General features: G+C 42.7%; 1 protein-coding gene across 1 annotated transcript in view; it reads right to left on the bottom strand.

The window, feature by feature from the left end:
* Positions 1–23,683, bottom strand: part of LOC112148535 (zinc finger SWIM domain-containing protein 6) — a 45,293-nt gene that overhangs the window by 9,226 nt on the left and 12,384 nt on the right. Inside the window, exons 2-10 of the mRNA XM_024275724.2 lie at positions 9,186–9,542; positions 7,535–7,683; positions 5,192–5,342; positions 3,934–4,113; positions 3,624–3,794; positions 3,388–3,534; positions 2,252–2,398; positions 1,902–2,162; positions 753–888 (exon numbers count right to left, since the gene is read on the bottom strand). Coding sequence (XP_024131492.1) covers positions 753–888; positions 1,902–2,162; positions 2,252–2,398; positions 3,388–3,534; positions 3,624–3,794; positions 3,934–4,113; positions 5,192–5,342; positions 7,535–7,683; positions 9,186–9,542 — 1,699 coding nt within the window. The remainder of the gene's footprint in view (positions 1–752; positions 889–1,901; positions 2,163–2,251; positions 2,399–3,387; positions 3,535–3,623; positions 3,795–3,933; positions 4,114–5,191; positions 5,343–7,534; positions 7,684–9,185; positions 9,543–23,683) is intronic.

Below are 23,683 nucleotides of genomic sequence, written 5' to 3' on the forward strand. Positions count from 1 at the left end.
CATATGTACCGGTATGTATTTGTGTGTTGCTGTTTATGTCTCAGTAGTTTTTCTGAACAAAGGTCAGTAGCGTCCCTTTTCTCAGGGACCTGGTCTGCAAATTAACTATAAGCTAGACGGCCTGTAGACATGACATCGGTTGCATTTGAAATTGTAGTAATTTTTTTTGTCCTGTCTCTTTTAAATAAATACAAATAAACTAAAATAAATAATTCTAATGCTACATACTAATTTCCTAATTTCTAATGCTACATCGGGCAAACAGTGTTTTTAAAAAGGACTGTTGCTTACCGATGCCACTGCATGAACCTGCAGTTGGTAGAAGATTGGTGCAAAATGTCGAAATAGTACAAATCTTGCAATTTTTTCTCCAGCCTTTCTTTTTTTTTTTTTTTACAGCTCTATTCTGATATTTTCCTTCAACTGATAGAGCTTATAATGCATGTTCAATTGTTCCACATTTTGTATTGAGCCTGAAAACTAACTTAAAAGGTTTACAAGTTTATAACGTGGAAGGCCAAAACAGGCCTTTACGTAGACTTTTCATATGAAGTTATCGCTTGAACGCACGTTTCTGAAGGTTTCATTTAGGCTACAACCTGTTGCCTGCAGCATGCCTGTAGTAAAAAAAAATACTTTATAGGCTCATCTAACTTCAAAATTTTGTGCGGACTCGTGTGTGCCTATTTTTCTGTCTGCAGACAGCCTGTATCCACCCATCAGGGCAGTTGTGACAAAGCTGTGGAACTCACCGCATGGCTCTCAGTGCAATTTTGTACGCCAGTTCAGCGTCGTGAGGTAGGAGGGAGGTGAAGAGATAGCGGGCGAAGGTGTGCATGGGAACACTCTCTCTGTGGACAATCTCTCCGAGGCCAGAGTACGGGCCGGCTGTTCAAAACACACACAAAGAAGTGGGTCTGTTAGTGACAGAGGAGGAGGAGGAAGCCCACTAATTGCATATTTTCACTTTTTGGATGCAGAGTCATGGTTTCCACTTCCCCTCCCTTCCAGGCAGGAAGAAGCAAAGCCACGCGGCGTTTAAACAAACTGTGACGTCAAATTGAAAAAAAAAAAAAAAAAACCCATATGGTCGTGTGTGCAGACTTGGCCTCGTGCCCTCCTCCCCCTCTTCCTGCCCTCCCCCTCATCCCTGGTGAGTTATTTTAAACCCCAACGGGCCTCTAAGCCACAGACCACATCACACAGTGGCGCGGCTGCAGCCTCCAGGGGCCCACAGAAGCCTCTGTTGCCGGTCGCTCTATTAGCGATGGAGCCAGAGGTGGGTGGTCGTGCCTGGGATGAGGCAGAGCTGGGGTTTGGGTGGGGACTGGACTTTGACTGGGTTGGGCTTTCAAGGATAAGCCACCACCACCACCAACCCAATCCTTCTCTCTTCCCCATAACCAAACCCTATTCTGTTCCAGTTCCAGCCCTGTAAATGCATTCACTTCTATGTGTGTGTGCGGATATGTGTGCTAACACAATACCCCTGGCGTTACAGTGTAAAGAGCTCATTTTGGTCTGGCCCAGGACAGCTCAGCCTCTATTTGCACCACAGAATGAAAGGATAATAAATTGTGAGCTGGAGTCAAATGTGTTTTTCCTCTTTTAGCAGGAGTGTGTAGGCTCTTGGTGTGTAGGTGGTTGAGAAATGATAGGACTAAGGTGTGTCTATGTATGTATGCATCTGTAAATGTGGAGACAGCTGGGAAATCTGGAGAAAATAAAAGGAAAATGGTAAACCAATTTCTCTTATATGACTCACTTCAAGACGGAGAAACAATTTGCATCTCATTCACGCACTCTGTTCACTCAAAGAGCTTATTTATGGACTGAACAACATTATACTTTTTGCTTGAGCTACAGTTGACCAAAAGAAAAACATTTGGACTTTTCCGCACCTTCCAGCAGAAAGACGGCCTGTTTACGGAAGATTTTGACCAGGGAGTCGTCCAGTTCCACTTCCTGCAGCTTGGCCAACAGCTGCTCTTCATTGCGACACACCTTTTCTTGAGCGTACAGCCCATCGGGCATTACTCTCTGCTGGCCCAAGCCAATCAGAGCCGTCTCCACCGCCAGCGCCATGTACGATTCACCGTCTCCCAGCAATCGCTGCACAGGCATACGCTGGAGGTCTGCTCTGCTCACAACACTGGAACAGTCTGGAAAGGACAAAGAGAGCATGAGCTGGCTGGACCGGAATAAATACATAAATAAATGGTACAGTAAACAGTTCTGATCACCACAGTACCTGAAAGATCTAAACAGATGTTGGCGCCTTCATCCCCCACCCGTCCTGACTCTGTCAGGGTGCTAAACAGAGTACCGATGGGATCCAGAGGATGTCCCACCCAGCCCTCCATGTTTGTTATGGATGTATGGCCTTTGTGGAGCAACTCTAAAAAAAAAAGCAAAAATAAACTCAGAAATGTTGTATTTTAAGATTAAAGTCCAACTCCGATCATCGTTTAATCTATGCTAAAAGTGTTCTGTGTTTTTTTTTTTTTATTAGGATTATGTCATTTTTAGCCCAAATCAAAAAACCTGCATCCTTTTTTAGGACATAGTTTCTGCAGAGCGGCAGGGGTTCAGAAGAAATTCCCCTCTAGGTTTTATCTGTGGAACTATTGATGCAGAGTAAGCCCATCTCCATTTCCCATTATCCCTCTGTTTACATGCTCTCCCGCTAGCTTAAAGCTACTCAAAACCCCAACCTCACATTACAGGTGTAACAAAAAGGGCGAGCAATATTGGAATAGCTCCAACAGTTATGAGTCAGACCAGCAAAACAAAGATGTACATGAATCTATTCGTCTGCAAGTGGATACATGGGAATGCAATGGAGCAGGGAGCTAGCACTGCGTCACTACTACAGGTTTTTTTCAAGCGGAATTTCTTCATCTGCTCCTGATTCGCCATGATTTGAAAAAAAAAAAAAAATTCAAAAACACAGTTTTGATCTTAATTTTCGTTATGAGAAAAATGTCACAAAAAATGTAGAGAAAACCAAAAAACACAGTTTTCATTGGAGTGGGTCCTTAAAAATGGGAGGAGTCAAAACATGAATATTCTGCATGAAGTTTCCAAAACACTTTCAAGCTAGTTATATAATGGACAACTCACTTAATGTGTATTCTTGCATTGGTTCTGGTTAATGTGGATGACAGCCAAAGTCTTTAATAATTCATGATTGGCATGAAAAAAAAGATCTATCATAGTAGTTGTAATAAAAATAAAAGTAACAATATCTTTGCTCTTTTAGGTGAAAAATATTTTTTGTTTTCTATTTAAACCAGATAATTTTGGAAAAAAAAGGAACTTTTTGCCATCTCAAACCTATTTTTATGCCACAATGTGCAGCATCACCAAATACCAAACTGGTCTCACCTTTTTTGTGCCGTCTAAAGTGCTCCAGCTGCCTCTGCTGCTGCCTTCGTAACGTGTTCACAACAGCAATGGCCAGTCGCAGTGCTTCTCTGGGGTAACCGTGGGAACGCAGGGCATCCACTCGAGCGCACGCCGTCGGGACATGTTCTGAAGGAAGTACAGTCCCGTCAAACACCTGACACCCTGAGTCAAACTCTACGGAACCTGTCAGACACCTACGCGCAACGCAGACTCACCGTGCCATAAAGGCCAGCCACGCGAGTCGAAGAGGGAGCCCTCCTGGTTGTCATGGTAACAGTAGTTGGCATAGAGGTCACTGGCGATAATGTGCTGGAGGTGTCGGTCCTGCCAGTGCAGGTCGCAGGCCTCGATAGCTCGTGTAAAAACAGTCCTATGGGGGCGCATCTCTGCAGAGAAACAGAAATAAATGCAAAGGAAGACATGCAGGTATGTTTTCATTAGATGTTTGCAAAATTTTGCACAATCTGGAAACTTTTGAGCAACAGAGGGTTACTTTTAAGTGTACTTTTGAGAAGTGTTTCTGACCTTGATTTCCATGAGCACCCTGAGGCAAGGAGTGGGTAAGGTTGGGCAGCTCATTGCCATGGTTTCCATCCTCCCAAGGGCAGACGTCTACGCTGTTCCATCTGCGCAGCTGGCGCAGCCACGACGACTTCTGCTCCTGCTTACAGTGGGGGTTCAGTACGATGCACATCCATAGGGCACCTGGACGCAGGACGTAAACACAAATTTAGGCTTGAGAGCGCTGATGTAAGGAAGAAGTCAAACAAAGTGAGGAGAGAATCCCTGTTTTAAGTTCTGCAGCCGTCTCGTACTCAGAAATTCAACTCCAATGCAACTATCCAGAGGCAACAGTGCCTGCACGCATGTCATTTCGGAGAAAATTGGAACAAAAAGAATATGAAAAGTGGATACGTCTCTGGGGATACAGGCTTGCTCTGGGATTTGACTGCGGGGGATTTGTGCACACTACAGAGGGGTGTTACAGCTGGAAATTCTGGGAGAAAGGAGACGGACGAACTGGAAGAGAACAGGGCAGGCGAATGAAATGACAGCCAAGATTATTTGCACAGAGCAAAGACAAGTGAAGGAGGTTGGGCTTTGTGTCTGGAGTAGAAGAAGAAGACAAAAGAGCGGCGCTGAGAGGCAGCATTCACCACACATCAGGGGGAGTGATAAGGACTTGGGGAGAAGGGTTTGAAGTGTGGACTTCAAAGAGACTGCACACACACTTCCAAAAGTACGTGGGACTGAAGCAGATGAGATCACTGCGCTGTCCTCGCAAAGTGCAGAACAGGAGCAGAGGGAGGAAAATCATCAACTACAACAGCAGCAGTCCGGACAAGAGAGGAGCACAACAAAGACGACAGAAATGCTGTCGTAGTGAACGACTCGTTGGCTGTGTGGTTCATGAAGACGTTGTTTTGTCGCAGGTACAGAAAGTCTGTCAAAAAAACTAGACATTATGTCAAATCAAACAAGTATGCTCTCTGTCACATCAACTAAAAATATAATGTGGAGTGTTTGAAAGCGCCGCAGAGGTGAGGCGGAATTAAACGCCTTTTTTCATTCCGAAGGATCTGTGAGGGGTTGAGCTGTCAGTGCGCACGCATGAGATCGTGGGCTTTCTTGGAGATGAGAGGACAGCACTGGGGAAAGAAGAAAAAAAAAAAAAAAACTGCGCCTTTTTGTCAGAGTCTGATCGTGGACTTGCTGAATCTGTCGGTGCGTGTGCATACTGGCGAAGAGGTGTAGTTTTATAGGACTGTTTTTTTCCCCTCACCAAGCTCATCCCAGAGCTGCCTGTACTTGTCGGTCATGGTGGTGCCCTGCTGTCTCCACAGCGCCAGCCGAGGGTCCGCCATGAACTGCTCTGTGATCAGCGTTAACATCCTCGCTCCATTGGAGTCACGCATCTTCAGCATCTCCCTCACCTAGAGGAGCACACAAAAAAAACAGACTGTCACTTACAGTGATACAGCATCGTCTGAAGCAAAACCCATGATAATAATCTGTTTTTTAACCTGTTTGCCTGATTAAAAATATTTTACAATGTTATTTGTTTGTCCAGAAAGACAAAATATATTCTCCAACATATCCATCAATGCAAAAACATATATAAGATCACAACTAAAAAAGCAAATCAATTAAAACAATTAAAATTTAGAAATCCGAACAAAATTCCAGAAAAACAAACTAAAATTTAAAAAAAAATTCAAGAAACAAAAATAATTTCTATAAATCAAAATGTAATAAAACAAAACAAGAAACTGGAAAATGTATTATTGGTTGTCTCTGACTGAATGATGACATTTCAGTTTTGAAAAAACGGAAAACAAAATCGACGTTTTGGCCCCAACTGCGGTAAAGAGTTGATTCAGGAATCACTAAACTTTTGCAGTGTTTGTGGCCAGAAGCTTAAAAAAATGTTTCTCTTGGAAGTTATTGTTATGTCAAATAACTTCCCATGCAAAAGGAGAGCAAATGTTATCATCCAATCCGGGATGTCCTATAACAAATGTCATTTTCCAGCTACTTGTTTGGTTTCATTTTCTAACATTTCATTTTAATTTCTGGAAATTACTTTTGTTTCAGAAAAAAATCTTTTTTGTTTGGTTTCAAATTTTTTGGAATTGTGTTCAGTTTATTTGGAATTTCGTGGAATTTTGCTTTGATTTTCAAAATGTAATATATATTTTTTATTATTATTTTATTTATTTTTTTTACATAATTTGCACTTCCTTTATGCATATTGATTAGGTGTACATATATATATATACCTGTATGTTTATTTACATATCTTACTATATATCTTTTTTTCCAACTAATTTACAACCAAAGATTGTAACCTGGTTTGATATATTTATTGTACAGATAGATATTTCTCCTGTTTGTCTCCTTAAATGTTTCTAATTTGTTTTGATTGCTCAAACTAACCCGAATCAAAAAGTGAGACGTTTACTCTATATGATCATGTCAAAAGCTTAGAAGAAAAAACATGCAACTCACTCAAACCTTCAACTAAATCCAACATTTTTTTCCTTCACATTTAGCTTTTGAACTTTCTCCTTGTTCTGGATTTAATACTTTGATTTCTCCTCTTCTGTTTTTAATCTTTATGTCTAGATAAATCAGAATTTTTCCCAGATTAGATAATTTTTCTTTTTTGAAACTACTTTTAAGTAAAAAAAAAAAAAAATTGCAAAAAAAAAGAAAAAAACTCCAGCATCGGTGGCCAGCTTCCTGCTCTCTTCTTCACTTTCTTTCTTCTCACTGGGACTTTTTTCTGCGATACATAAATTGCAAGAGGGACTAGTTTACACTAAACTACAGTGGTCAGCGCTTTCCTATAGCTGGAATCATAACTGCGCTTGGGTGTGGGGGGAGATATAAAATATTAAACTAAACAGCAACTTCAAAAAAAAAAAAAAAAAAAAGGAGTGTATTTTTCAGTGGAAGGCTGTAAATCCAGAAAACGGTGATTCTTAACTTTGCTGCTCCCAGCAGACGCTCTTACTTGCTTGCGTGCTTTTATGACTTGGTGGGCTGGTATATGCAATTATATAGGGTGCGCACAATGCTTAGTGTCTTAGCATCAATGCAAGCATATAAGAGACTGTCACCTTTTTTGTGCAAGTGCTGCAAAAATATGAAAACAGGCGACAAAGGACATGAAGCCCAGAGATACTGTGAAAGGCGCGCTGGCTGGATGATAATGGCCCTGGCGTGAGCTCTTTACATAGCTCGCCCCACGTTAATGCCGGCCGGGCTGTGCCGCTGCAACAACAGTCAAGCACGCGCATCCTTGTAATCATTTAAACCTGGCTGCATGGCGGTTTACAGCCTTCCCATTTTGACACATCTCTTTTCACTCTCTTCTGCTCAGAGACAGCCTGGCCTTTAATGTATGTGCTTTATGTATTTATTCAAGCGTCTTGAGGGAATAAAAGGTAATACGAGCGCATTATAGTGACTGAAAAGACACCTATTAAAAGCATGCAGTGAGACTACAGGTAAAAGCTAAAATGGGAACGTGCGCATGGTTGAGCGTCCTTGCAGCCGTGACCAACAGTTGGCAGGTTTTTCCGCTCTGTGTGCGGATGAGTCAGGGCTCCTGGGTTCTGACCTTGCTGAACAGCAGGTTGAGCTGCTTGCCCGAGCCGTGGTATCCGCCCTGGGACAGGAAGAGCTTCACTTGCTCCTGAACCTGCTCCTCGTCCAGGTGCCAGCAGTTTTCATCGTCCACGCTGGCCCCAGCCGTGGGGTCCGGGGCGCCTGTGCATGTGCAACACATAAAGCTCTGGATTATCCTTTGAGCAAAACATTGACGGGTGAACAGAATAATAAAATCTGTAATTTAAAGTTTTTTTCTCTGAATGCAATATAATCATATAGTACAAATAAATCTTACAGGAATAAAAACAAGAAATTACATAATATTACAAGAATGTAACAAGTATTTTCATTATTATAACAATTATAGAACATTATATAACAATCAATCTGCACTGAAAGAATAATAATGAAGCAAAGTGACTGTTTAAGCCTTTGATTGAACTTGATCTTTAGTCAAGAACGCCCATAAAAACGGATGTTGCATCACTTCTACTTTTTATTCTTTAAAAGTCTGATGTTGCTTTAATACAGATATACAAATGCAGATGCTCATCGGACTGGATTAGCACCAATTTTTAAAGATCCAGTCCAATGAAAATTGTGTTTTTAAGATATTCTTGTGGCATTTTTTTGATAATGGAGGACATATATGAAGAAAATTAAGAACTGCATTTCTGAGTATTTCTTTATTTAAATCATTGTGGGAAAGGAGTTTACTTGTGACATAGAAAATATGCTGAACAGGCCACAAGCTCCCTGCTCCAAGCTCTCAATGGGAAGGGGGGCGGGGTTAACTCCACGCTAACAGTCCTGCCTACAACTCTGTTGTGCTGCTCTGCAGAAAAAAAATCCCTGAAAAACAACTTTTTTTTTTAGTTTTTGCTAAAAAACAGCATAATCATAATTAAAAGATAATCAGTGTGGGACTTTAAACACTTGTTAACAGACCTTCCTCCTTCTTTCTCTCCACGACAAAATTCAGTAAATGTTTATCAAGCAAACTGACCAGATAACTGATATTTTCACCGTTTAAATGTTGAGTTATTATTTTTATATCCCTTGGTACAGACACCTTCAAAGGTGCGGCCGGGCTCTGCCTCCTGTCCGCTCCACCTAGCGCTCTGGAGTGTGTTCAGAAGCGAGGACGGAGCTGCCACAGACAGTCTCCTGCTGTCGAGAGCATGTGTGGCAGCTCAGGAATATGCCAGAACCTGACGCTGGGCTTCAGTTTACATTTCCAGAGGTTTTGGTTGAAGGTTTTAAGGTTTCTTTGCTCTAATGTCTGTCACTTTTCTTCTCAGGCATCTGTTTTTTGCCTTCTGTGACCTTCATGTCATCCTTTTTATGAGTATTGATGCTGTTTTTATTATTTCTAAGGATTAACAGCAGAATCTCGTTGTTGTTTCTTATTAATTTCACATTTTTAAGTCTTCAGCATCAAAGCAGCATAAAAAACCTTTATCTATTCCACTCTTCCTCTGTTTAGAAGCAAACACATGTACAACGTTGATTACAGTCTCTGCTGGACTGTGTGCATCCCGCTAATAAGTAACATCGATCCTACCACACTTTACCTTCATCACACAATCAATAGCTGCGCAGAGAAAGGAAAACACGTGATATCAAAGATCCCCACGGCCCCCACACCCTCGTTTCCTCACCGTGAACCTGGTTGATCTCCGAGTTCTGCGACAGGATCTCGTCGGCCAGCTTCTGTGCGGTGGGCAGCACCTCGGTGTGGTGGACCGAGATCAGGTACTGGACAAACTTCTGCAGCTGGTCTCTGCTCATTTGGAATAAGGTTTCGGAGATGGGCAGGTGCAGCTTGACCTGCTCGGGTTTTCGTACTCTGTAAAGAGAGAGCGCCACGACGTGAGCGCAGTAGAAGATGTCTTTGTTTCCGCAGGTGCACGTCACAGCTGTTATCTTGCAGCGGTCAAAGCTGACGCTGACGTTGCAGACGAGTTCTGGAGACGAAGACGTGGCGGGGTCCGTCACCGTTCCGCTCAGATGGAAACCTGAAAACAAAAATAAGTAATCATTCGATTTCATGTAGTCCTCTTTCATTATTGTTGGTATAGAAACACATTGAAAATACCCAGTGAACAAACGGCCACATACAGCTTCTCTTTTATCACACATTATGATCAGAACTGATGTGATTTTTGCCCTTGCGTGAGAAGAGTGAGCCTGATGCAAATCAATCAAGAAGCATGAAACTGATAATCCATAGAAGTAGAGATGAGGGAAGCCAGCAGTAAGTGCAGCTGCTCCAGCATGAATTATACAGCCTCTTCTTTGAATATAATGCTTGATCTCAGCCTGACTGCACGATCCGGAGGTGTTTCTAGTCATTATGCAAGGATGAATATGAATGAGTCAGGCCGAGTCCCCGTCCACAGCTTAAAACACACACTTATGAGCATATGAAAGACGGAGACGTGCGCGCACACACCCCGACTAAGTGTGAGATCATGATTTATTAACAATGGGAGTGGTTAAGAACGACGGAGAGCGGCTCATGAATGCATTTATACGCTCCGGAGAGATCGCTGAAATCCATCTGTGCCATGCAAAGACATACATATCGTTAAAGTTTATCAAAGAGCTGAGTGTGCAGATCCCAGTGAAATAAAGCATGCATTAGCGTCTACATCAAAGAGGTTTCTAGGCTACTGTGCTGAGTGAGAGGGGAGGGGCTAGAGCAGAATATTTGATAGGGTTAGGGGGGAAATTGGGTGGTACAAACATAAACATAAGTCGGGTCAGAGTCGGGTTTTTTCCCTTTTTATTCCTCAGTGTAGATGAGTGTAAAGAAAAATAAAAAAAACTATTAAAAAATAAATAAATAAATAAGGACAAAGCCTACTTATAGTGTCGGAATACAGCTTAGGTTGCATGTAAGGGTGTAATGGTTAATCGAATTAATCAATCCCAATGATCCTACCAGATCGATCTGTCTGTGGCAAGCTGTTAATCAAATGGACTTATACCATTATAAAATCGTTTCATAGTCAAATAAATCAATTATATCGACACTGAAAATATACCATTTAAATTGAGGCAGGGTTATTTTACTATAAAGTAAAAACGTCACCAACGCACATGTGACGGCAGCAAAAGATGAGCAGGTCATCCGATGATTGAAAAAACTTTCACAGACTTGTGACCAGCGTGGCATAATGTTCTTATAATGTATTTTTATGATGTGGAAAAAACAACAGCGGGCTGAACTTCATGAAGCTAAAATATGAATGGATTTAACATTAATTCTTGTTTATTGTTTATAGGATCCCTATTAGCTGTGCTTATCAGACTGCTACTCTTCCTGGGGTCCTTCATCAAAAACACATCATAAAACAACACAAATCATAAAAAGAAGAAAAAAAACCATCAAAGCCGTTTTATGCTATCCCAAAAATACATTTTGGAAGCACATTGAACTCACATTTCCTACACCCAGATGATGGGTGTGATGATTAAATCAATTACACAATAAAAATTTACTCCTCATTCAACTTTTACTCATATATATGCATCCCTTATTTAAAATATTCAGCTCCAAAATATGACCTCAGTTGTTTTTTAAAAGCATAATTTGAAAAGTTTTCTATTGAAATGAATGGTAAAACGTTCCAAGCTTTCATTGCTCTAAAAAATATTTTTTAAAGAAAATTTGTCTAAGCCCTCGTTTAATTCTTGTTTACTTGTTTATTTGTAAACATATTTAATTTACATTTAATTATCTTAGGGGGACCTGGTATCAAACAAGATGGCGGCTGAAAATCATCAACTGGAAGGAAATCCAGAACTCGACCCCCCCACATTTGGGTCAAAAAACACTTTTCTTTTTGGTCAAAAAAGACTAATACTGTATAACCGGTGACCCCAACAGTTACGTTGTTTTGTGTTTTAAGTTTTGAACCTTTAACACGTGACATGTCTCTGTCCAAGCCTACAACGCTTTTTGACATACTCTAACTCCTTACACGATCGACGTGAATTAGCTGATCTGCAGAGAAAAGCGGTTCTGTGCTGGTAAGCAACACTTTAAAGAAGCTTTTCACCAACACATTACTAAAATAGAGTGTTGTATTCCATCAAAAAGCCTCTTTTCTCTGCGACAAAATGAGCTGATTCACATTGATTGTGTGAAGCGCGTGCGCTTTTTTCTAACTTGTATAATTTTGACAAAATATATTTTTACAGAGAGTAAAATATTGAAAGTTATTTAGGTTTAAGGGTTGAAGCTAACTGCAGTTAACATAAACACTTGTCTGCAGCTAAGGCTCTATAAGTCTTAATGAATCGTTTATCCTCTTTTTGACACATTTTAAGCTAATCCTGAATACTAAACCGTTTATTTACATTAAAAACTTTTGATAAAACTGGCTACAACTATGAAATCTTGTGGAATTTTCGCTTACGACTAATGATTTTCAACCGCCACTTGTCTGCCACCAGGTCCTCTTGGATTATCTTGCAAGAAATACAGGGACTGTACCAGTACCAGGTATTTATTTCTGAGTCAAACTAGTTGAATTTTTGGCTAACTCTGATTTTTAAGTTGATAAATCGATTCTATCGTTCAAAATGAACCTATATTGACAACGAATCATATTACTAACCACAAATTATGATACGAATCGAATTGTTACACTACAAGTTGCATATAAAAAAATCTTAAATTTGTCTCTATTATTCTGATTGAGGCAGTTTCTTGAGAAATAAAAGTGCTCTATCTGGACATTTTTCCTTCGGCATTGAGAACGTTTATGAAAACTGCACAAATGTTGTAAACGTGCAAGACTGTATCAAAGCTCGTGCCCTTTTACAAAACATTATCTGCAGAACTAAGAAGTGTTCGCTGTAAGTATATCTCACAGGGCAGAACTGCAAAAACATTGCCATGGAGATATGTTTTTTCCATTCTCTAAGCCAGCTGGCAGAGGAAAGTACATGTTCGTTAACAATATCCACACAAGAGGGGTGTGGATCAAATATGGCAGGCGCTCGCATCTGCGCTGATCAAAGCCTATACGTCTACAGCTGTGGGAGAAAGGAGAGGAAGAGGGGGCCATACCGAGACAATCTTAAACGAGACAAAAAGGCTTACATGCTGCAGCTGTTGCAGCACAGAAAGCATACTTGTTTAGCAATGAAATGATATACAAATGAGCAAACAAGCTTTTAATACTTGCTGATAGCTTGGATGTGGGTGTGTATTTGTTAGCATGAGTCAGGCTTGTGTTTCGAGAGTGGCCCCTGGTTCAGAGAAAAACAGAACATCAAAAACATGTGGGGCTCGGAGAGCTCAAAGGAAAGTGGAGCTCTGATGCAAACTCCGGCACGCACACGTGCACACACACACACGCATGCGATTCACAGACAGTTGTAAAAGCAGCTGGACTTTCTTCGGCTGATGTTTGTCTTTCTAAACGGTAAATTAAAGGAGATGCTTTTACAAATATAAAACATGTGGAGGACGAGGAGTTTGCAGATGATAAAAAAAACTCGGCCTTCTGGTAGAAAAATGTCTGTAGCGTTTCGCTCTTCTCTACTGCATTCTGGGTCTTTCACCTTTTCAGCCCCTTTGCATCTCCCCTCACTCTGTCCACACTCCCACAGCTCTTTCACTCTCACTCTCTGACAGATGGGTAGGTAATGAGTTTCGCCTTTCGCCGTCCAATTGTCTGGGCACCAAAAACTGACCTTCGCGCCAAAAATGCCCTTTTAATTTAGCCAAGAGCTGAGTACAGGGATATTACTGTTTAGACACACACACAGTGCTTGCACACATACCTCTCCTGGTTGAGTATGAACTCCTTTCAGTGTCTCATGTGCTAGCTATTAAAGATCCTGGTTCCCCCTTTCACCCAGTCCAACCAGAACCCCCTCCAGGAGAGGAGTTCACAGCCTTTTTCCCGTGCATCTTCAAGAGCCCAGGGTTGGCTTTCAAAGTAACCATGGAGGCCAATTTTAGAATAGGGCCTCAGTGAGGTTGCCCTAGAAACCCCTCCTGACCGCCCTGGTGAAATCACGCTTGGCCCCGAGCGCTCTTCGAGGCTGCGGCAGCAGCAGTGTGTGACCAAGTGGGCAAGAGTGAGGGTATGTATGCATGTATGTGTTCAAATACCACAAACGCCTGTGGACCACACACAGCCATCGGAGGACCGGCATCAAAGCATTCCTTCAAATTTCTCTTTGCTGCAGCTTTCGTTGTGAAATTGTATAAGTGCTCAAGAAGCCAGCATGCACTCATGACCAGCTAGGACCACTTCTGTCTCCTCAGCAACAAAAGGGGCTCCAGACATAATGGATGTTTCTTATTTGACAGAGCAAAGACACCGACTGAGACCTGCCGCTCCTTCAGTGCATCTGCTGCAATGAGAGCGCTACAGTGAGATTAAACTAAGGAAACATATGTCAACATTTACCTTTAAATAGATAAGAAAAATGTAGGTATAAAAGCAGGAAGGTTATTATATTTACAGACTGATCTGGATCATAACTTCCTGCCATCTACATCTATAACACCGTTTGGTTTGGACAGTGCTTTTTTGTTCATTTGGTATTCATTTTTTGAACGTGGCTATTGACTGTATAAGATAAATGGACTGAGTGACCTCTCAATCCTTGAGTTCCAAACAGGAAGTACTTCAAAAAAGCAAAAATAACATAGATTTTAATTGACAAATAAACAGCTATTATTCAGTCAATATATTTGTCAGAAAAATCCTACAGATCAATCACTGTTTACTGATGATTTCTGTTTCTAACATGTTAATATCATGAAAAAATGCCAACTGAATTATCTTTATTTTGTTGGAACCGGAAGGAACTCATTTTCTACTGGTTGACCTTTGATCGGATGTCACAAATGGGGAGACAGCTGGTTTCTCTTGCAGCAGGTTTATAAGTTCAGGCAAGAAGACAAGAACTAAGCACAACTAAATGTCCACAGAGCTGAATTAGAGTCAGTCAACTAGGAGAATGGGAGGAGTAAAGAAGAGACTAGAATTGTCAGGGTCCAGGGTCAGGGCAGGCGGCAGGCAATCTGAGAAGAAGCAGGGTCAGGTACACAGAAGATCAGGTCTAGATTGAAACGCTCAATAATGCAAGCAGGGTGGCACAAACAATACTTCACACTGTGTGAGGCTCTGTGCTGTGGTTAAGTATCATGTGAGAGATTGTCAATGAGTGTCAGCTGAGCAGTAACCGGGGATTGTGCACTGGGGTTGCCTGGAGATGTAATGTCTTCAGTACTCTGGAGACAGCTCCTGTCAATGGCCAGAGGGGGAGATTGGAAGATCGGAAATCCCAAACAGCAAGGCCAAGTGGGCCCGATATAATTTAAAAGTGGGCAGAAAACGTGGACCAGCAGCCTTGGCAGCGACCCTGCTGGCCCCGCAGGACCTAGCAGAGCTAGCTGCACTGTCCGACAGGCAGCTGGCTAGCATAGCAAACAACAACCAATGTGGGCAAACACAGGTGGGGACACCACAGAAACTGCAGACAAACATATTTGAGGCCCATAAATTCTGCCCACTTTTAAATAATATGGGGCCCACTTGGCCTTGCTTGTTGGGTGTTGAAGAATCCTTGGGCAAGACGCTGAACCCCACATTGCTCCTGGTGTTTATAAGTTGTTCTCAGGGGAATTTCCATCAGTGTGTGAATGCGTGTGTGCATGGGTGAATGGACTGTAAAGTGCTGTGTACCATTTACACCAGGTTCAGTTCCTATATAAAGTCTATGAATGTGACAGATCCATAAAACTTGATTTTTAGTGGTGGTTAAGACAGATGAGCAGGTTTAGAGGCAAATTAAGTAACAGCAAAATGTGAAAAAAGCGAGAGGCCCATCTACCTACTCAGATTCCCCTCCGTTTTTCATCAAATAACCTAATTAGTTATATACATACACAAAGAATCACCTAAATCCCATTCTGCCTTAGCAGTGCTTTCCAAGGCCAACAGGGACCACCTGCAGAAGACTGAGCGCTAACATGGGATCCTCCTCCGTTTCCACCAAAGGCAGAAAACCCCACAGAGGGAAAGCTATTGGAGTGGAATCCAATCTGTTTGGCTGGATTGAATGAGAAAGCCCAAGTGAAAGGAGATCTTAAGTAAAACTGAAGAAAAGCAAGGCTGCAATGCAGGTCGGGAAAGGGTCGAGAAGCGTTGGGCAACCCCACCGTATACCCTTCTTCCCACCCACAGCCAAAGGAGCATTTCCTGCATTGCGGCTCCTCAAGCTGGCCCAGTTAATGATGTTAAAAAGAAAATGGGAGGCCTTTCAGCATCTTGGAGGGCTGGCCCGTATCCGTAACAATACATGTACGCCTGTGTGGTCCTATAAGGAAGAAGTCATACGGTGACTATAAACACAGATCAGTGCTTTCGTCTGCAGGAGCCCATGCTCCAGGCGTGTGTGTGCATGTGTGTGTCCTAGGTGTGGGGCAAGCGGGAATAACACTTGGGAGCTCCAGGGACTGTCATATTTGTATCTTCAACCCACCGGTGGAACGAAAAGCCTTTTTCCTCCCAGGGTGTGTTCGCACCACATTCACACACATGCGCCTGTGCGGCGACGCAGCCTCCATCCCAGTCTGAATAATTATCCCGACAGACAGAAGTGAGCATAAATTAATGTTTTGAGATATTCTATGAATTTCAATGCCTTTACTTCCGTTCAGGATTCTGACAGCAAAATCTGAATGCTAATCATAGAGGTGGCAGAGAAGGCCCGTCTTCGAACACACGTGTGTATTTGTGTGTGTGTTTGTGTGGGTGATTGGAGTTGTCATGAGCTGGTGGTTGAAATGACAGCCGACTACATGGCTACTGCCATTTAGTTGCCATGCGGTACATCAGGAATGACTTGCAATTTTCTAACTATCACTTTCAAAATGGATTCTAATTTTGTTGGATTGCGCCTGTCAGGCAGAGTTGGGTTTAGTGCTACGCTGACTGATCCCAAAATGGTGTTGAGAAAACCAGCCAGTACAGCAGGAAAGTACAAGGACTGAGACCTCAGAAAAAAGGTTATGGGGACCATTAAATGGGTCTTATTTGTCATACATTTTAATTAAGCATATTGTATTCATCGGCAAAGCATTTTTTTCATAATTTACTCGCTTTTTGCAAAGTGCCAACAATATATATTTATATATATATATATATATATAGACACACAGCATTCCCCCCTTATTCGCGGGAGCAAGGGACCGGAGGCATCCGTGAATTTGTCAAATATGTCTTTATCCCACGCGCTCAGCCAAAGGATGTCTGTTATCAATTCATACTCATCAAAAAACTCATCAAAAAAATATATATATATAAGCTTTAAATGGCACTTGTGTTATTCAAATTATTGTGAATCAGGATCAGATGAAAAAAACACAGTTTAAAAAGATGGTTTTTGTTTGGTAGAAATGACAATGGGAGGGGTTCTCCACAGCAATGGCCCCACCCACAACTCAGAGGTGAATTTCCAATGGACTACCGCCGCTCAGCAGAAACTCTGTCCGAGAAAACAACACAGGTTTTCTGATTTTGGCTGAAAATGACAATCATAATTAAAAGAAATTCTTAAAATTGATCAAAAGATAATTTAAAAAGAATGTTCTGGACAATTTTTTTTCAGGTTCAGTGCATTTATATATCCAACAAATAGAAACTTTGCCCTTTTTAGGACAACATGTAAATTGAAATAGATTTATTTGCATCATAGGTTCATAGTATTAGTGAAAAGTTTAGACCTTATCACCTTATTGACAATAATTTACATTGTGTTTACCAATTTTCATAAATCCTTTACAAACGTTTTATTTATCGTGACACCTTAGCTTCCTTTGCTAATTGTAGATTAAAGGTTACCGACTACAATTACGCAAACCCATGAAAATGAGCAAGAAAACAAACTAATAAAAAATATCCAATCACCTTCCTTATATTAAAACCTTCCAACCAGTATTGCTGAGCAAACAAAACAAAGAGTAGGGAAAATATCACAATCTATTTTCACATTGTTGCATTATACTCCTACAAAAAGTTAAAGAAGTTATAAATTGGTTGTAGATAAAGAGCTGAACATTTACACAGATGTAGCAGCATATAGAGTCCCTTTAAAAGCACATTTGCATCCATTTACAACAAATTTGGAGCACCTGTTTGGCACTGGTTCAACGTCCCTTTTTCTTTTACAGATCTCTTTTAAAGTAAAAGGCACCAGATAGCTCTACCTGTACATTAACTGTACATTATGGCAATCCGTGTGCGAGGTTCATTAGCTTGAGTGAAATTCTTGCTGACTAAAAATGAGAGTGTGTAATTAGCAGAGGTCTGTCCCGGCAGAGCCACACAAGCTTTACATGGAGGTAATGGGATTCATGGAAAAGCCGTCGTCTGCTGCTTCAGAGTTCAGCCGTGACTTTAGTGATAAACCGATGAAGCAGATGAATCGCCGCTATTAAATGTGAAGAAGTCAGGAATCAAAGGACCATTGGTTTAAGCACCAACTGTGATGAAAATTGTTGTTTTTTAACATGTTTTGTGACATTTTCCTTATGATGGAGAACATAAGTGTAAAGAAAATTAGGCTTAAAATGTAATTTCTAAGTATTTCTTTATTCAAATCATTGTGAATCAGGGGGCTGCACGGTGGCGCAGTGGTTAGCGCTCTCGCCTCACAGCGAGAAGGCCCCGGTTCGAATCCCGGCTGGGACCTTTCTGTGTGGAGTTTGCATGTTCTCCCTGTGCATGCGCGGGTTTTCACCGGGCACTCCGGCTTCCTCCCACCATCCAAAAACATGCTTCATAGGTCAGTTGGTGACTCTAAATTGCCCCTAGGTATGAATGTGAGAGTGAATGTGTGTGTGATTGAGGCCCTGCAACAGACTGGCGACCTGTCCAGGGTGTACCCTGCCTTCGTCCTTCAGTAGCCGGGATAGGCTCCGGCACCCCGCGACCCCGAATGGGAAGAAGCGGTCAAGAAAATGGATGGATGGATTGTGAATCAGGAAAAAATGCCATGTAAAAACCTTGCAGGTGTGACAGAAAGCCATCTAGATCTATGTACGTCAATGTTTTCCTCGTTTGAGTTGGCATCAGGCCCAAACTAGACAGTTGGATAACCCCAACATTGATCGCCATTTTTGTTGCATCTGTAATGTTAGGTTGGAGCTGTGACAGGCTGTAAGCTAGCAGGCGAGCTGCTCACACTTAGATCAAAAGATGATTGGGGTAAGACTTGGGTCAGTCCACCAAATTGGAGAAATTGGGATTGTTTGGTCTTGCACAAACTTTACACATGTTTATAAAAAGCCACTATATAATATGGCTTTTGTTTAATTTAAACTAGCAGTTTTTGTAAATTTTTGGGGAGAAAACAGCTTTGAAAATCTTATTTTGGCACACAAACTACAAGAAAATGCACTGAAAGCATCAAATAAAGCTAGTAGACACACACAAAAAGACACTGGGAAAGCTGGGGTGGCTTAAGGCCTAGAATTTGTTCACATGTGAAAAATGGCTGAGGACTAAAAGCTCTGGACTGAAAAACTACCGCCCGACTGTGAGCGCACATGTGCAAAAATGTGTTTTCAGCTCGGCGTTTCCACGCCAGGAAATAACCTTACACTCTTTACCCTTCCCAATTTATTTGGAAAGTCACTCCACCAGACGCAGACACAATTCCAGCCTTTGACACACACGCGTGATGCCTCCGTGCACGCAGCGGCTCATAGCAGTCAGCCTCCGTCTGCTCACAAACAGCCCCTCCTCTTTTCTTTTTCTCTCTCCAATAACTGACTCCTCCTCTTACCCCCCCCCCACGACACACACATACACAAAATGTTGCTTAGCCCTAAGCTGACCCGTTGTGTGTACTGACGTCACACAGTAGACAAGGGGAGGCATCATTCCAGACAGACACACATACGCGCACACATATACACACCGCAGCCGAAGGGGAAGCTGCATTCCAGCACAGGCACACAAACACACATCACCACGCCTGGCGGTGGGAAGCTTGGGGAGCGCTCAGCTGTAGCAGGCAGGCGGGGTGGAGAATGGTGATAGTGGGGGGGGAGAATGGGGGAGCTTTAGAGGAGGGAGGGGGGGCGGTGATGGCTCGGAGCCAGTGTTCCTCTGAGCTCAGCACTTCCCCTTTCAGCTCCAGCCAGCCGCCAGTTTGCGTAACGCAGCTCCTGCAGCCGTGCTGGCTTGCGTTTAACCCCTTTCCTGCCAGAGTCACCGAGGTCACACTCGGCTCTAGTCCCTCCGCCGTCCAACGCCACATCCTGGTGTATGGCCCCGCTTGTCCAACATCCCCGTTATCCCAGAGATCAGGCAAAACAAAAAAAAACAGCAGGAATGGTTTACACACCTATCATAGTGAGTGACCTAGATCTATTCAATTCAGCAATTCTCTAAGTAGCAGCGAGCATGTTAACCGCTGCTCTGACAACCTTAACCCAGATTTTTTTATAGGTTTACACGTCACAAAAGAAAACATGTGCAATGTGACACAGCTTTCCTTTTAGGCTGTAGACCCTCCGATCTGCTCAGATCTCATGTGAACAGGCGTGCCCACTTCATAGGGACTTAAGGCCTGGTACGTCAGGCACCTCCGTCCTTAGGAGACACTGTGAGAAAGTGTGACAGCTCACACAAAGGGCTGCAGAAGCATTCTACGTTAACGGAACAGGCAGGGATCTGTGTGTGTGTGTGTGAGGAGGATTCCTCTCACATCTAACATCTCCTGACATACGTCATCCAGCATCCCTCAAAGAGCGCCTGTGTGGAAGCTGTGGCCCTGTCAGAGATCCTGCACGCGCTCTTACAAGACACACCTTCACTACACAAAAGTAAAAGCAAACATCATTGAAAGCTGCGGCTGCCGGCCTGGGAGCAGGCATAACCGGGATGAAGACAAGGGAGCAATGGAAGGAGAAGGGGAGGGGGGGAGGAAGAGAAAGGTCGACCGCATCTCTGCTCAATCGACGTGGTCGATTCACTTGCCTGCAGGCTATTCCTGTAAATATTGACGTTGATGTTAGCACCACTCTCTTAAGGATAAGCTAGAAAGCGAGGGGGTTAGATTTACTCCGTGCGAGCTGCAAGCATCAGAAATCGCAAGCTGCGCTCGGCCTTCTCCGAGAGCATCGAGGAGAGACGATGAAAGACTGTCAGGGTGAGGAGCTGCAACCACATGAGGGAACTGAGCTCTCTCGCTAGGTTTACAGCTTTCACTCTTCGCCCTCTCTGGATGGTTAAGGTTTCCACTTCCAAGCTAAAAGCAGGCAGATGACATCAAAACCTTCAGAGATGCCTATTTCCCAGAAACAGCTCTTATTTCATGTAAATAGCTGCCTTTCATGGGCTACATTGAGATAAATTGCACCCTGCCGGACAAAGGGGAGACAATAACCCCCCCTCCTCTTTTGTTGTCATCTGTATCTGTTGCCATGACAACATATATCTGCCCAGAGAGATCCTGTATGTGCATGTGCGTGTTTGCATTCATGGCTTGTATTTGTGGGGGCACACAGCATGCATGCATGTGGGCAAACACAGAGGAGCACAAAGGAAAGTGAGCAGGTCTGCACACATCGAAACAAAAACACAAATATCTCTATGGTTCTCTGTCAAACACATGCGACACCCAGCCAAGCAAAAGCTAACAGATAACAGCAAACCACAAAAAAAAAAAAAAAAAATCCAGGTTAGCCTTCCTTTCCAAACTCAGTAGCCTTGTGGGAGGCGGTAGAATTTTATTATTAATTGCCAACTCAATAAAAATAGAAAAACTAATCCAAGTGTGACAACACTCTTTCCAAAAACATCTAGAGGTTCCCGTCCAGCCGGTGGGGAATTAACCTGCAGCAGGGAGGCGGTGATGCTTGAACTAATTTAAAGTAGGTCAAAGAATCACACGTATCCTTCAACTTTATGAAAGAATGTAAAAAGATTCATATAGATTAATTGATCTAACTAGCGAATAAACTAGCACCCTCGATAATTGTATTTAAGATGCCACGTATGCCAGAGGGAAAGGCAGGGGCATTGTTCAGAAACCACTGAGGAGGGTGAAAGGCTCAGCTGAGGGGGCACTTTTTCCTGCACCACTGCAACTCCATCAGGAGACTCAGAGTCCTGCATATTAATCACAGGGACAGAGGGATATGTTTGCCTGTGTGTGAAAGAATCACCTCCTGTGGGCAAGTCAGCATTCACCCATGAAGTAGGTCATTGAAATTTGCCCAAATTAGGTCAGTGGCAGTCAATGGGTGCCATCCTGAATGAGAGGCAGGATGAGAGGAAGGGGGGGGGGGGTACGGGACGGACCAAAAGCCTGCACGGTTAGGAGAGCGGAACCAAGCAGCTTACTTCATCTTAGCTTTTTACACTTAGTTAATTAAGGTTGCACTGGTCTGCACAAAACACACACACTAAGCTCAGTCCAAATCAAGGCCTATGACTGTTTTTCTACTCAAAACACCCAATCAGGAAGTTTATTCTGACCTTTTAAAAGACCCACTCCAATGAAAATTGTGTTTTGAACATGTTCTTGGAGCATTTTTTTTAAATAATTGATGACATATATAAAGTAAATTAAGCTTAAAGTTGCATTTTAGAGTATTTCTTTAATCAAATTGTTGTGAAACAGGAGCGGACGCAAAAATACAGTTGGAAAAAGCTTGTAGGTGCTCTGCGGAAACTGTGTCCTTGAAAACAACACAGATTTTTTTCATTATTATTCTAGCAAAAAATAGCATAATCATAATTAAAAGATTACTGGGAACACATTGATACCTTCAAACGATTATTTTTTTAAAAGGAGTCGGATGTAGTTGCAGTTCTTACACTTCACTATCCCTGTATAAAAGCCTCACACACTCTTTATTCTTCTTTTTTACCCTGTTTATTGTAAGAAATCTACAATGAGGGAAGGATTCTAGTGGCAAAAGAATTTTTGAAGCCTGTGTCACCCTGTCATTTTCTTTCATTGTCCTTCATCTGCCAATCAGTGTGCAAAAAAAGGCAATCCAAAGGAACTTTTGTTGCTTCCCAATATCCTCTGCACACAAATACATAGGAACAATTAAGAAGGTAAAGGGGAGAGAATCTGGGCCTTAAGGGAGAAGGGAGCTAAATATTCAGAGAGTATTGTTGCGAGGGTTTTCACAGAGGAATTTGATGAGTACAGTCTGAGCTCCCTTGCCCCTGTTCCAATCATAAGAAATGTGCATCCCAGTGTAGCTGTGGGGCGCACTCTAAACTTCAGTCTGTCAGCTTTAAGTCACTCATTTCAGAGCAGTCACACGTCAGACAGTAGGAAGAGCTCTGACATGTGTCTTTTGTGCGCAACGTCTGTTCACAAGAGTGATGGAGAAACCTGGGCCTGCACCTAATCATCCGAGCCTGCACCCTTGTGCTGACAGCAAAAAGAGGTTGGGGGGCGGAGGAGGGACACTGGCTCTCTTCTCTGGGCAACGATCAAACTTGAGCTCCCGGCTTGTCTGGAGATGTGACAAGGCCCATTTCCCCTTTCGCTGCTTTCCCCCCCATCCTCCCCCTGCTGCCAATCATGTGTCATATGCTTCACACTCTCGCCAGATGCACGCTTCTGTCTGCTGAGCTTATGTGTTTGCGCCCAGCCCCAGCCTGTCTATGAAAGTTGAAGGGATGCAAAGAAACGGGAGGACGGCGTACAAAAAAGGGAAAAACATATGCAGCCGGAAAGCTTCCGCGGGACTGTTGAGCCAGAACTGACTGAATATAAAGGCTGAGTGCTGCTTAGAGTAAAGTGAGCCACAATGAGTTACAGTGACTAATGCTAGTAGCCAGAGAGAAAGATGCCTGGCTACAGAGGCTGGGTATTGGAGCCAGAGAACTGAATTGCAGCCAAACTGAATGAGGCCTAAGTCCAAATATGTTGGGACGTTACCAAAGCCCCAGCAAAAGGCTGTTAGAGCATGGAGGAGGGAGGCAGGGCAGCAAGTAAGTGGGCAAAAAGTACAAGGTGAGAGCAAAGAAAAAGAGAGGGTAGGCTTCTATAAAGAAAGAGGTTTGAGGCTTTTCAGTCACAAAGGGGGGATAGAGAGGGCTGCTTTGAGAAGACTGCTGAGAGTCAGGAAGAGCTGGAGCTCAGG

The sequence above is a fragment of the Oryzias melastigma genome, linkage group LG9 (assembly GCF_002922805.2).
Source record: "Oryzias melastigma strain HK-1 linkage group LG9, ASM292280v2, whole genome shotgun sequence".
Taxonomy (NCBI): domain Eukaryota; kingdom Metazoa; phylum Chordata; class Actinopteri; order Beloniformes; family Adrianichthyidae; genus Oryzias; species Oryzias melastigma.